The 12,801-nt window shown below is 43.8% G+C and overlaps 1 protein-coding gene across 1 annotated transcript; it reads left to right on the forward strand.

The window, feature by feature from the left end:
- The first annotated feature begins 1,119 nt into the window (after positions 1-1,119).
- On the forward strand, positions 1,120-12,244 carry nxpe3 (neurexophilin and PC-esterase domain family, member 3). The gene is made up of 6 exons (XM_072686244.1): positions 1,120-1,363; positions 4,656-4,842; positions 6,309-7,078; positions 7,640-7,710; positions 7,937-8,137; positions 8,231-12,244. Exons 2-6 carry the CDS (start codon positions 4,672-4,674, stop codon positions 8,794-8,796), a joined length of 1,779 nt encoding a protein of 592 aa, XP_072542345.1. The 5' UTR covers positions 1,120-1,363; positions 4,656-4,671; the 3' UTR covers positions 8,797-12,244.
- Positions 12,245-12,801: the final 557 nt, after the last annotated feature.

The following is a 12,801-nucleotide window of genomic DNA, read 5'->3' on the forward strand; positions in this document are numbered from 1 at the left end:
CGTTACTGAAAGTGAAAGAAGCATGTGGACTAGTGCGGTAATTATTAATGGATTTACCACGGTTAAGACTCAGGTTGCGCTGGCTTATGCAGTGCTCATGAACGTCTTCCTGCCCATGTCTCCAAAGTTACATAGTGCAGTAGCCATGATATAGATGTGATTCTCCTTATTACAGGCAGTGGAGCATCACAAAGATTTTTGCAGCTGGTTTTAAGGTATAAATCCTGCACAATGTTGTGTTAAAAACATGTGACTTTTCTGATGAGGATGCAGGAAATGTTCCATTAGGATTCATTCGGACTCTTCCATTAAGGTCATATATGCGCAGATGTCGCTGCACAGTAGAACAGTGCACCACCACCCGAGAGTCTGCTAAACCTTCCTGAAGGTCTTTTGCTGCTAAACAGGGGGGTTTGATAGGCCTCTCTAGGGACGAGCAGTTCTCTCTGAAAGTTTTATTGGTCGTCTAGACCTCGTATGTTCCTGTTAACTTGTGTCTCCTGCTTTATGAAGCATGCTATGAGCTCCTGCTTAGAGGAACCCGTGGCTGCTGATTGGTGGGACCTGACATCATTTTCCTAATGATGACTGTGAACAGGCCACAGCCCTAACAAGCTAAGGAAGGTCTGAGACCTTGGGGAAAACTGTCTAGGAGCTCAAATCTCTTGGGGTACCCAACCCTTTGCATGCTTCTCCTCATTCTTCTCATTTTTATCACTCTACAGTTGCACAAAACAAAAATAATACTCTTATATACTAATCTTGCTCGAAATGATGACGATCTTCTTATTCTCACTGAACTATCAACAGTATCAGCAATTTTGACCAGGGGTGCACTAACTTTTACGTTTTTAGAGCTTAGAAAAACGAGAGCTTAATGTAAATATATTGCCATTTAATCTTGGGGTTATTTAAATATGACTATATATAACATTATTTTTCGGCGATGACGTCGTTTAATGTTCATTTACGTCCTTATTTGTTTATTTATTCATCTACGCCAACACTGACGTCACATTAAGGGTTGCTCCTGAGGGGAGGGGAGACTCTGTCGTGGGACTGCAGTCGGACCCTCCTCGGCCTCACCGGGGCGTGCAGGAGTAGTTGTGGGCGGCGTGTAAGGACGTGTGGAAGGAGCAGCTTTAGTGGTTGGAGGACAGTAGAAATGGCTGCAGCCTGGCCGTGGACTCGGTGCAGGTCGATGTGTGTAGATGAAGCGGGGTGGTGATACTTCCTTCGCCAGGACGCTCTCTGAACGCCGCTCGACGTGTTTACTGTCGTTTAGCACAGCAGCAATCCCTGACAACACGACTAGCAATGAGACACACCCGTAACAGCGCTCCTCGGAGGATCCCCGTGGAAGGTGAGTGTGAACCAGCCTGCAGAGGAAGAGGATCCTGCAGATTTCACTCCTTATCCACTGGAACGTGGATTTGAGAGCAGCAGTTCAGAAACGTAGCCAAGCGGAAACGCAGTTGTGGACCTACAGGACAGAAACGGAAGCCATCATCAGCTGCTCCCCGTTAGCGTCGTAGCCGAGTCTGGAGAGCAGACAGTAACACGAGGCTGTGTTGGTGTTGACTGTGATTGAGTGTGTGTGATGCAGACTGTAGCTGAGGGTTGGTGTTAAAACAGACTGTAGCTGAGGGTTGGTGTTAAAACAGACTGTAGCTGAGTGTTGATACAGACTGTAGCTGAGGGTTGGTGTTAAAACAGACTGTAGCTGAGGGTTGGTGTTAAAACAGACTGTAGCTGAGTGTTGATACAGACTGTAGCTGAGGGTTGGTGTTGACACAGACTGTAGCTGAGGGTTGGTGTTGACACAGACTGTAGCTGAGGGTTGGTGTTGACACAGACTGTAGCTGAGGGTTGGTGTTAAAACAGACTGTAGCTGAGGGTTGGTGTTGACACAGACTGTAGCTGAGGGTTGGTGTTAAAACAGACTGTAGCTGAGGGTTGGTGTTGACACAGACTGTAGCTGAGGGTTGGTGTTGACACAGACTGTAGCTGAGGGTTGGTGTTAAAACAGACTGTAGCTGAGGGTTGATACAGACTGTAGCTGAGGGTTGGTGTTGACACAGACTGTAGCTGAGGGTTGGTGTTGACAGACTGTAGCTGAGGGTTGGTGTTAACAGACTGTAGCTGAGGGTTGGTGTTGATGCAGACTGTAGCTGAGGGTTGGTGTTAAAACAGACTGTACCTGAGGGTTGGTGTTGACACAGACTGTAGCTGAGGGTTGGTGTTAAAACAGACTGTAGCTGAGGGTTGGTGTTAAAACAGACTGTAGCTGAGGGTTGATACAGACTGTAGCTGAGGGTTGATACAGACTGTAGCTGAGAGTGGTGTTAAAACAGACTGTAGCTGAGGGTTGGTGTTAAAACAGACTGTAGCTGAGGGTTGGTGTTGATGCAGACTGTAGCTGAGGGTTGGTGTTGATGCAGACTGTAGCTGAGGGTTGGTGTTAAAACAGACTGTAGCTGAGGGTTGGTGTTGATGCAGACTGTAGCTGAGGGTTGGTGTTAAAACAGACTGTAGCTGAGGGTTGGTGTTAAAACAGACTGTAGCTGAGGGTTGGTGTTGATACAGACTGTAGCTGAGGGTTGGTGTTGATGCAGACTGTAGCTGAGGGTTGGTGTTAAAACAGACTGTAGCTGAGGGTTGGTGTTGATGCAGACTGTAGCTGAGGGTTGGTGTTGATGCAGACTGTAGCTGAGTGTTGATATAGACTGTAGCTGAGGGTTGGTGTTAAAACAGACTGTAGCTGAGGGTTGGTGTTAAAACAGACTGTAGCTGAGTGTTGATACAGACTGTAGCTGAGGGTTGGTGTTAAAACAGACTGTAGCTGAGGGTTGGTGTTGACACAGACTGTAGCTGAGGGTTGGTGTTGACACAGACTGTAGCTGAGGGTTGGTGTTAAAACAGACTGTAGCTGAGGGTTGGTGTTGACACAGACTGTAGCTGAGGGTTGGTGTTGACACAGACTGTAGCTGAGGGTTGGTGTTAAAACAGACTGTAGCTGAGGGTTGGTGTTGACACAGACTGTAGCTGAGGGTTGGTGTTGACACAGACTGTAGCTGAGGGTTGGTGTTAAAACAGACTGTAGCTGAGGGTTGATACAGACTGTAGCTGAGGGTTGGTGTTGACACAGACTGTAGCTGAGGGTTGGTGTTGACAGACTGTAGCTGAGGGTTGGTGTTAACAGACTGTAGCTGAGGGTTGGTGTTGATGCAGACTGTAGCTGAGGGTTGGTGTTAAAACAGACTGTACCTGAGGGTTGGTGTTGACACAGACTGTAGCTGAGGGTTGGTGTTAAAACAGACTGTAGCTGAGGGTTGGTGTTAAAACAGACTGTAGCTGAGGGTTGGTGTTAAAACAGACTGTAGCTGAGGGTTGATACAGACTGTAGCTGAGAGTGGTGTTAAAACAGACTGTAGCTGAGGGTTGGTGTTAAAACAGACTGTAGCTGAGGGTTGGTGTTGATGCAGACTGTAGCTGAGGGTTGGTGTTGATGCAGACTGTAGCTGAGGGTTGGTGTTAAAACAGACTGTAGCTGAGGGTTGGTGTTGATGCAGACTGTAGCTGAGGGTTGGTGTTAAAACAGACTGTAGCTGAGGGTTGGTGTTAAAACAGACTGTAGCTGAGGGTTGGTGTTGATACAGACTGTAGCTGAGGGTTGGTGTTGATGCAGACTGTAGCTGAGGGTTGGTGTTAAAACAGACTGTAGCTGAGGGTTGGTGTTGATACAGACTGTAGCTGAGGGTTGGTGTTGATGCAGACTGTAGCTGAGGGTTGATACAGACTGTAGCTGAGGGTTGGTGTTGATGCAAACTGTAGCTGGGTGTTGGTCTTGATGCAGACTATAGTCCAGTGTGGGTGTTTATGGTCTGTATGTGAAGTGTGAATGCTGACTAATTGAGTGTGGACTGTATGTAGCTGAGTGTTGATGCACACTGTAGCTGAGTGTTGATGCACACTGTAGCTGAGTGTTGATACAGACTGTAGCTGAGAGTTGGTGTTAATACAGACTGTAGCTGAGGGATGATGGTGTTGATGTAGACTGGATGTAGTTGAGTGTGAAATAGTGTTGGTGTGGACTGGATGTGGCCACACCCGGGGCTTTTTTATGTGGTTATGAGCAGATTGGGCTGACCTCTCTTGTGCTTTTGGGTCATGGAGACAATTAGCATACAGTATGCGCCTTCCTGTGCAGACTGAAACCTTGTGCTTGCTGCTACCACATCCTGCTGCTGACTAGTGATTGCTTTCTCTTCCTCATCCTATTCCAGCTGTATCTGTATGAAAAATCAGTACCATTGCTCTTTTTGCATCATTTTCCTTGTTTATGCAAGACAGTGGTCTCCTCTCTGAAGTTTTTGGAGAACTCTCTTGATTTAGTCATATTTCTAACTTGCAGTCAATCAGAGTCAACAAACCTATTACATTTAGAGAACCTACTTGTTCTGTTAGTTGTGTTGAGCTGTTTAAATTGTGCTTGTTTGATTGGTTATTACAAACAACTGAAAGTTAATACATTTTTCTAATAAACCTTTTCTAATAGAAACATTTTCTTTCTAGAATTAGCCTATTTGTAGGTTGGCCACACTGCTAGTGAACACGCATTCAGGAGTTTTCTGGTTTTCTGTTTCTCTTGCCAGGTGGTGAATCTTCTCTATGGTCTTTCCTAATGGCTTGGCATTACGTGCTGTAATGCAGTGCTGCTGTGCCGGAGGATGGCACAGAGACCCAGCCATGGAGGGACACATGCCCAGATTTGCCCCTATCTTCATTCTCTTGGCACTATCAGGATTTGTTCTGCTCATATGCAACATCACATCACTGGAGGTGAGTGCAGCGTGCAGCTAAGTGCTAAGGACAAGTGCATGAGTCACTCTGAGTATTTAGAATGGCTCAAATCTGAACCTGTACCTGAGTTAATGTGGGAAGACCTTTTGACTTCCAAAATGGAGAGAATTATTACATGTTAGCAAAATGAGAACTCGTTACAGAGACAGCCAATTTACTCGATCTTTCAACATCTACAGCTGCAAATTGCTGTGAGACAAATTCTGAGTGTTTAAAGGTTTACAATTCCACTAGGAAGAAGCTAAATGTCGTTGTGGGCAGCACCACAAATCACTCTCACACCCCTCAGATACGAACGTTTGATGTCAGCTCTGACCAAACACCACCGTTACACCAAGAAGGGTTTATAGAGAGCATGGGGAGCATGATTAGACCATAATTCTTTATTATAGAGCTTTTAGAGGTGTAATTCGTGTTCATGGCTGGTAAGGACAGGCAGATCTAAAGGTGGAAGAGTTTTTGCAGTGTTGTTTTATTCACCACCTCTTCATCGCTAGAAGCTGTGTTTCTTGAATCTTGACTAATGCCCATTCAAGAGTAGCAAAACATGTTTTAAGTGATAAATGCTGGCTGTAGCTAAAAACACTGAAACTGTATCAAGTAGTTTGAACAGTTACTCTGAAAACTGCGTGCCAGACTGGGATGTTTGAATGCAGGCTTGTATCGAAGATATCCATTCTCATATGATTTAATATGAGATCGAAGCATGTCAGAATTTAATGCTGATGACTAAATGAAGTACAAAACATGGGTGGTTGGATGCAGTTTTACATTACATAGAACATACATCGGCCATAACGGGGAGAGGGTATTGGCACATCACTAAGAACAGCCTTAAGAGGACCCAAGCTCAAAGGGATGACCCCCTTTTGTAAGTTTGTTTATCAAAGGTTTCTGTTTTGTTTTCCTAAATTGGTACTGCCAATTAACCCAACTGTTCATAGCTCCCTCTGGCACTAGCAATGCTCTTGGCACTAGGATGGTAAGGACTTAACACTTCTCTGTCTCCTCGGATACATGTAAAGCCACCAAACTACATCTATTGTGGCATCACCGGTCAGCCTACATGCTAGCCATCTACCCAGGCAGAGCAAGCATTGTCAACTGTGCTTGCTCAGACCCCTGTCCCTGATAGCAAAGCGACATTGGCAACAGTCAACAGAGGATAGACTTAGAGATCATGTTGGGTTGGTTCTATTTTTAGCAAATGATGTTTTGGAGGCATGAGGGGGACAGACACAATATAAGGCATTAGGATACATGTATGTCTCAGTAAGCGAATTATGGATGCTGCTGAAATGGTTCTGAGTCATGTGTGAGCCTGCATTTATATGGACTTGATGGTTTTATGTGTGCCAACTGAATCTGTTGGGCAGATCTGTGACTGCTTCATTTTGACTCCATGAGATATTCAACAGCCTCTGTCTCTCTCTCTCTGCTTGCAGAAGTGGAACTGTCAGACGATGTCCACCTTCTACCAGATCCAAAACAGCATCCACTCAGCCTTTAAAACCCCCGAGACCTTACTATCAGTGGCGCTCAACCACACGTATTGCGCCCGCCTGGGCCAGGAGCCCACACCCCAGGAGGCCAGAGAAGAGATGTATCTCCTCAATTCTATTTCATGGCCTGGCCCCCAGGTGCCAGGGCTGCCCCTGCGGCTCAGCAGCGACCCTGCCCAAAGCTACTTTGTGATCCGGGACTCAGCGGAGCAGCGGGTAGGTGGTCACCTGGTGGTAGACGTCCACATGCTGAACTTCATGGGGCAGCCCAAGAAGCATGGGGGTGACTTCCTTGTGGCTCGTCTGCATTCTCCAGAGCTGGGGGCAGGTGTTGTGGGCCAAGTCCATGACCATCGGGACGGCAACTACACGGTGCTCTTCCCACTGCTGTGGGCCGGAGTGGTGCAGGTGGAGCTTACTATGGTACACCCCAGCGAGGCGGTGGTGGTGCTGAAGCGGCTGAGGGAGGAGCACCCGGATCGGGTCTATTTTAAGAGCCTCTTCCGCTCTGGTTTCCTCTCCGAGACCACTGTGTGCAACCTGTGCCTGCCCCAGAAAGAGCAACCCCTCTGCAACTACACTGACCCGCAAACGGGAGAGCCCTGGTACTGCTACAAGCCCAAAATGCTAGGTTGCGACACCCGAATCAATCACTCGAAAGGTGGCTATAAGAAAAACCTCCTTACGAAATACGAAACCCAGTTCTTCCAGAGGTGAGCTACTATGTAACTATGTTTAATCAATCAATATCATCTTTTTATCAATCAATTTTGTGTGTTGATAAGATGTCATCTCGTTTATGATTTGTGTGCATCCCTCAGTTTGGCTTACCACCCTGTCACACAAGTTCTGATGTTTTAAAATAATAATTATATGCTGCCGATGCAAAGAAAATATTATAAATTGGTTGGCATAATTGCATGCTAGGGCAGAACATTGACCACATTAAGAACAGTGGCCATTTTACCACGATTCTGTCTCTGAATAGGAGGGATAATGTTAATTAAAATTCTATGCCTAAGGTGGAAAAACATGTTTGTTTGTTTTTTAGGAAATGGCACCTGTTTTGTCGAAAGACTCCAGATTAAAATGGAATTTTCTCAGAGAGAAGGGGAAAAAATTGAATTGTTAAAATGTCAGATTTTAGATGATTTGGTTATTGTTATATTTCATGATTTTACCAAATGTTTAGCAGTTTACTCAACTTGTTGCTTTTGTCAAACAAGAATGAGATGTTAAATTTTTTAATATGTGTATTTATTTTCTGGTTTCAGTGGTGTAAATATCAAAGTTCCCATACATTCCTCAGGGATGGACAATGTGACTGTTTTGCCTGCAAGAAAAGGTATGTTTTATATTAAATAGTAGTTTGTACAATGTGCTGCTATCAGTGTGTTCTTCATGTGCTTTGCTATGAGAATATTCTGATTTGTTGAGTCATTCTTTTCATTACAACTGAAATAAAGTCAGAAAGTGGCTTCAGACCTGTAAACTACAAACTCTACACAATGTTATGTCTGATACAAGTTTATAATAACATTTCATGCCTAATCTATGTGTCTTTCTCAAAGGACAACCCAAAATGAAAAGCAATAAATTCACCCCTGCTGGATATTACTATCAGGATTCCTGGAGGCCTTTAGGTGGGATAGTTATGCGCCAGTTTAATGACTCCTCAGCCATAACGCAGTGTCTTAAAGGCAAGATTATCTACATGTTTGGAGACTCCACTGTGCGGCAATGGTTTGAGTACCTTAACGCCTTTGTTCCAGGTAAGTTCAACACTTTTTACTTCCTTACCCTTTTTGTCCATTTTTTTGTCCATTTTTTTGTCCATTCATGACGAACCAATCTCTCTCCTGCAGAACTGAAGGAGTTCAACCTTCACAGTCCTAAGAATGTGGGTCCGTACATGGCAGTGGACACCGGACACAGCATACTGCTGAGCTACCGCTGTCACGGGCCGCCCATTCGCTTCACCTCCGTGTCCTCCTCGGAGATGCACTACGTAGCTAACGAGCTGGACAGGATACGAGGTGGCTCGGACACGGTGGTGCTCGTGGGCGTCTGGTCTCACTTCAGCACGTTCCCTGTGGAGGTGTACATCCGGCGACTACGGCACATCCGCAGGGCCGTAGTGAGGCTCCTGAACCGCGAGCCAGCCACTTTGGTGGTCATCCGCACAGCCAACCTTCAGAAGCTGGACCCAGAGTCCAGCTTGTTCAATAGCGACTGGTTCTCGCAGCAGCAGGACGCAGTGCTGCGCGCCATGTTCCGTGGGATCAACGTCCGAATGCTGGACGCCTGGGAGATGACGCTTGCCCACCACCATCCCCATCTGCTGCATCCCCCCCCCACCATCATCAAAAACATGGTGGACCTAATCCTGTCTCACATCTGTCCAGTCAGGAAGAAAAAGAAAAGGAGCTAGCAAAAGACTGAAAGGTACACACTGAGGAGGGGGCTGTATGTGAAGCATTGTGCTTCACAGATGCTGATTAAATATTTTTATTCTGCAACAATGAAGATTTTGCAATGCTCGAATTTCCATCCATATTTTTGGGTTAATTCAGAAGGTAAATGCTCTTTACATACAAAGAGGCAGAGTTGAAGCAATTATTTGCCATTAAATGGTAAATAAAGACACGTTCAGTAACCGCCATCTGTTCTGTTTTTTAGCAGTGGTTTTTAGCTGAATAGGAGACAGAGTTTCCATGGCTGCTTGTATAAAACATTAGTTGTTTTTTTTTTGCACTTCAGGTACAGAAATTTACACAATAATTAATTGGCTAAACTGTGATGTACAGTTGAGGTCAAACGTTTACATGAACTTTTTTTTTGGGGGCACAAGGTTAAATTTTTGGGGGATTTTTTCTTTTTTATCAACGATGGGTCAAATGCAGCACTTTTTAAATGTCCCTTTGCACCTTTTACAGACACTTTTGGTAGCCATTAAGATATTTTATTTTGAGCACAGTATTGAGACACAAGATTGAGGTCACATGGTCATTGTCCTGTTGGAACACCCAACATTTTAACCATCTGGATGATGCTTTCAGGTTATGCTATAGAATTATTCCATTGGCAGCAAAACAGCCCCAGAGCATGGTGCTACCATTGCCATGCTTAAGAGTTGGTAGAGTATTCGTGGGGTTGAATGCCTCCCTTGGCCAAACAACTCTATCTTTGTCTCATAGCCTCTTTTCTGTCCATGTGGTTCAGCTGCAAAACTCAGTCGAGCTTGAAGCTGTCCATTTTGAAGTTTAAGTGAGACTTATCTACAGTCCTCTGCTTCAAAGTAAAGGGTCTGAACTGAGTTCCTTGGACCTTCCCATTGTACCGTGTGTTGGTCAAGCCAAAGAGTGCTGTCAAACAAACCCTAAGCCACCAGTTGATTAATGACAAGTTAAAATACTTTTAGGAACTTTTATACATACACCCACTGAGATTAAAATTTAGGTGGGTGAATGTATACGTTTGACCCTGTGTTGATTTGAGGAAACCCCCTAGAAAACCTGTGCACCCTGTGCATTCCAAAGATGTATGTAGCCCATGCATTCTGCCCTAGAAAAGAAATGGTTAAAAAAATCACTGAAAGCCCAATATTGCCATGACATTCATGCCCATGATGAGAGCATATTAACGTCTGACCACAACTGTATCATGGTAGAGCGAAACCATAAAAAGCAGTAGTTTACTTGCCTTCCATAGTCCTGAGCATCAGTAAAATGGGCAGAAGCAGACATATGTTGGGGTGCACTGTGTATACACAAACCATTCACAACCAAATCTGTTTTCTCTGTAGGGATGAGTAGGAATGTCATGAGAACTGATAGCTCGGTACCAAGTCGATACAAAAACTTGAAACTCGAAACTTGTTTTTCTGTAGTGCTGAAAGGAACTGAAGTTCCGCAGCCATCGCAGATACGTAAGATTGTGATTTGTCCAGAACTGACATGGCCAGCATAAAGCCTCGTGTAGTGTAGGGTAAATGAATAAGAAAGAAGGTAACCACAACGAAAACATGTGGAATGGCGTTGGGAGTCGAGTTCGATGATCAGGAATTGGGATGCAAAGACGGACATCCAGATCTGTATACAGAATTCACGGTCAGCGAGTTTCATCAAAAATGTTTGCTCAGTTCACCTACGAGCTCTGAGTGGTCCAGCTAAAGCGCTGCCACTGTGACCTGAGAATCGCTGGTTCGATTGCTGGGTCATGCTGCTTGCCATCAGCAGCCAGAGCCTGAGAGAGCAAAATTGGCTTCGTGGGTTGACGGCATTTCTTCCCCACATCACTACCATTGGGATGTTGGTCATCACAGGCATCTGTTGTATCAGTACTGTACCATAACAGGCTTCATACCACGGTACTGTTTTTTTGTGTGCTGTTTTTTAAATACTTAAGGTACATGCCTGTTTTTGTTATATAAATATTGTGTCTTATTATTTGCATATTTCTGGCCCGCTGGGCACTGCAACAGAAATACCATGCCACCATAAAGATGATTTTTTTGGTTTTGAATGTATTTTTTTTAGCCGCTTAAAAAACATATGTACTTTTGTTACTTAAAGAACAGATAACACTTTAACCAAAGGCTCCATCCTATTCTTGCTACTGTTAAAAAAAGGTCATGTTAAAAAAGTGTTTATTTAATTTCTTAATACAGTTATGGTATCAAAATTGATATAAAGAACCAGAGTGGTATTGGGACCGACTACCAAACTTCTGGTATCATGACATCCCTAGTAGGGGGTAGAGGGAAGCAGTGGAAGTGTGTGGGACAGCCAGCTTGCTATAGACATAAGCTTTAACTGGAATCAAGCTTTTCCTCAGAACTCCTGGAAGCTAAGCAAATGTCAGTGCTTTACGTTTTTCTGCAAAGTCATTTTTATTTCTATCTTTGAGCATTAGTTGACTGATTGACTGTTTGGATCTTTTTGATTGCGATTAGGTGCTGCAGTAATGGCTCCAGCAAGTTTTTTGACAGGTTGTAAATCCAGCAGCCAGTTCAGTGGCTAGTTAGAAGTGCAGTAGAAGCAAGAAAAGGGAAAATTGACACTTTGTTTATTGTACTTCATATTATGCAAGTTCTAAAACAGTTCTTTGTTAGTGGCATTTGGGCTTCCACCTCATGTTCTGTCCTTATTATTTCAATGTACTGTCTTTGACCCCATTTTTACCTGGCCACTTTATGAGTCTTGAGTATCAGAATTATATCTGGATAAGGCTAAACCACATAAACATGCGAGTGTAAATTCACCCAAGACCCAATTAAACTTGATCACTCAGACCACTTCAGGAAAGGACCAGGTATAAATGAGGTCTTTGCGTGAGGAAACAGCAGTTCCCAATCACTGTCTAACCATGTTCTCGCAGTTCTGATGAGCAGTTTTCATGACTGGTCACTGAACTTGTCAGCGAGTTGGCCTGTTACATATCCTTTACAAGAGGACTGCTTAGTATTACCAATGAAAATAAGTAACAATTTATTATAAGGTAGCATTAGCTGAAAGACAAGGGTCATGGTGAGAAATATCATTCTGTCTATTTCTGAAATGTGCAGAATGAGGATTATATTCATTGAAGTTTACTGAAATTGTTTAATAAAATGTTGGACGTGTTGATTCTTTGCAGATCATTAACCGATGCAAATGGATGTTAACCCAAAGTATTATGTGCATCATATCTGTGCTCACTGTTAACCTACCAAACGGTGTGTAACGTTCCTGCGTAACTGTGGGAGGGTACATGTCATTTACTGCGCTAAGACAAATTACCTCCTACTCGCCATGTTTATTTTGATTTTACCATGTATTACTGACACTAATGAGCTAACATTGCACAAAATAATAAATCTGTTATGCTCCTTTACCAAATCTGCTGTGAATGGGTGTTTCTTTGTGTGACAGGTGGTCCTATGTGACGCCATGACCATGTGACTAATCAAGAATTTGAATCAGCACTAATGTGGCCTGTTCATAGATGTTATTTTGTTACTAAACCTTAATGGATGAATTCAATCTAGTGCCGTTGAGCATTGAAATCACTATCTTTATGGAACGTGTCCTGGGAAATAGCGTGATCCAGCATCATGACATAAAACTGGTGAAACATTTATTGGGGTATAAAACTGATGCTAAAACTGCTAAAACTAAAACGAATGGAGTGTGTAGAGTGGATGTGATTCAGTGAGATGCCTGCCTGCTCTAGGTTTTCTCTGAGGAATAGTCTGCTGAAAAAGGAGCAACAGTCTAGTAGGGCTGTGCGATATGGTAAAAATACTGTATCAGGACTTTTTTCGTGATATTATGATACATGTAATCACAGACTATAAACATCAGTAGCACCAGATTACTATTACAGAACTACTATTCAGATCCTCTCCTGTACTGAATACAGTGATTTTTATTCAACATCTGCTGAACTTCATCTA

The sequence above is a fragment of the Salminus brasiliensis genome, chromosome 8, assembly GCF_030463535.1.
Source record: "Salminus brasiliensis chromosome 8, fSalBra1.hap2, whole genome shotgun sequence".
Taxonomy (NCBI): Eukaryota; Metazoa; Chordata; class Actinopteri; order Characiformes; family Bryconidae; genus Salminus; species Salminus brasiliensis.